Source organism: Amphimedon queenslandica, unplaced genomic scaffold, assembly GCF_000090795.2.
Source record: "Amphimedon queenslandica unplaced genomic scaffold, v1.1 AMPQUscaffold_11358, whole genome shotgun sequence".
Lineage (NCBI taxonomy): Eukaryota > Metazoa > Porifera > Demospongiae > Haplosclerida > Niphatidae > Amphimedon > Amphimedon queenslandica.
In genome coordinates, this window is record NW_003548399.1 from 1 (window position 1) to 1,908 (window position 1,908).

The 1,908-nt window shown below is 32.0% G+C and overlaps 1 protein-coding gene across 1 annotated transcript; it reads left to right on the top strand.

Moving 5' to 3' along the window:
* Positions 1 to 652: 652 nt before the first annotated feature.
* LOC100632218 (fibrinogen C domain-containing protein 1-like) lies at positions 653 to 1,748 on the top strand. The gene is made up of 3 exons (XM_020005497.1): positions 653 to 844; positions 928 to 1,025; positions 1,076 to 1,748. Exons 1-3 carry the CDS (start codon positions 703 to 705, stop codon positions 1,628 to 1,630), a joined length of 795 nt encoding a protein of 264 aa, XP_019861056.1. The 5' UTR covers positions 653 to 702; the 3' UTR covers positions 1,631 to 1,748.
* Positions 1,749 to 1,908: the final 160 nt, after the last annotated feature.

Sequence of the window (1,908 nt, forward strand, 5' to 3'; positions counted from 1 at the left end):
GTCATTGCCATCAGTCACATCTCAATGGTCATTATTATACTAATCCAACTGGAGCTAGTGTCTGGCATGGAATCATATGGTATGATTGGAAAGGAGATAGCTATAGTCTCAAGTTAACTGAGATGAAAACTTGTCGTAACAATTAAACACAAATAATGTGTGTGTGACAGGATTGTGTAGAATCAGTTATTACTTAGTGTATTTAGATTATTTTGTTACTTTTATAGTAAAGTTATTCTCTAACAATATTAAACCTCATCAGTGATTGATATCATAATACAACTTATAAATCATTTTACTAGCAATAAAGTGAGTGGTAAATGACATTTCCATGATAATGGTTCAATAACAAAAGAAGAAGAAAACAAAAATTTATTTTATTCTTAAAATAATATATTTTATTTAAAATGACTTATTTTAACAGAACGTTGCTTCGAGTAAACATGTTCTTAATAAAGAAATGCTGACTAATGTTAATTTAAAAACTTAAACAACCATTTTAAATAGAAATGCTAATGAAAATAAGCTTAAAACATTATTTCTACTACAACCCAAACATTATGGTTCATTCTTAACACAACAATACTCCTACAAGCAGAATCACTTACTCACTCATTATAAAAGGAGGAAAATCACTCTTTACTTTAAGATTTATTCTGATCTCTCTTTTTCAATAGAAGATATAAGTAACTCCTACTCAAGATGATGTTAGCTGGTAAACTGATGTACAGTTTAATGATAATAATTGTTATTATTAATACTGTCAATGGAAACTGTCCTGATGATGAGAAGGAGAAGAAAACTTTTCCACTTGTTACTAACACTAGTGTTAATGCTATACCAGGTACAATAATACCAATTATAAAGTTTATGATTACTATGAAGATATTCAATACTATTCTGTGATTTTCTCTTCTCTTCCTTTAGAATGTGTAATGCCAACTGATTGTAAAGCATGGAAAGAACTAGGAAAAAACCAAAGTGGAGTATACCCTATAACACCAGATGATGGACCAGCTTTCCAAGTAATGTTTGATTGTATTATACTTTATAATTATACACTATTGGATCACAGGTATACTGTGATATGGAGACTCATGGTGGTGGATGGACTGTATTTCAGAGGAGACAAGATGGATCTGTTGATTTCTATAGATACTGGACTGACTATGAGAATGGATTTGGTGACCTTACTGGTGAGTTTTGGTTAGGATTGAGCAAGATTCATCGTCTTACTAAAGAAGGATCAAACACACTAAGAGTGGACCTGGGAGACTTTAGTAACAACAAAGCTTATGCTAAATACTCTACATTTAATGTTAGTGATGGTAGTACTGAATATACACTAACAGCAGAAGGATACTCTGGTACTGCTGGGAATAGTCTGGCCTATCACAGTGGAAAGAAATTCTCAACAAGAGATCGTGATAATGACAAACTCTCAAATACTTGTCCTCAACAACGTGAAGGTGCTTGGTGGTTTGAACATTGTAATTATTCTCATCTCAATGGTCGTTATTATACTAATCCAACTGATGCTAGTGGGGAAAATGGAATTAACTGGCGTGGGTGGAAAGGTAATAGCTACTCTCTCAAGTTCTCTGAGATGAAAACTCGTCGTAACAATTAACTGATATTAATAATAACTGAGTTTGTGTGATGCTGAATTGCTGATTATAATACATTATTATTTTTAATTGCTGAATTTTAGTATACCTTTAAAAAATGTTTTAGCAAGATTTAAACATAATTATGATTGGTACCATTATACAAACAAAGCCACTGCAGTGAGTAATCAGCTTGCTATTTTTAGTAACACAATTACATGATACCAAGACTGCTATTATTAGTAATACATCACCTCAAAAGAAGCTCAAAAATGCTTGTCAGCTCATGCACTCAGCATGC

Coding starts and splice junctions, on each gene's coding strand:
- LOC100632218 (XM_020005497.1), top strand. CDS start 703: ATGATGTTAGCTGGTAAACTGATGTACAGTTTAATGATAATAATTGTT. Junction 845..927: donor TAGTGTTAATGCTATACCAG/GTACAATAATAC, acceptor CTCTTCCTTTAG/AATGTGTAATGCCAACTGAT. Junction 1,026..1,075: donor ATGATGGACCAGCTTTCCAA/GTAATGTTTGAT, acceptor ATTGGATCACAG/GTATACTGTGATATGGAGAC.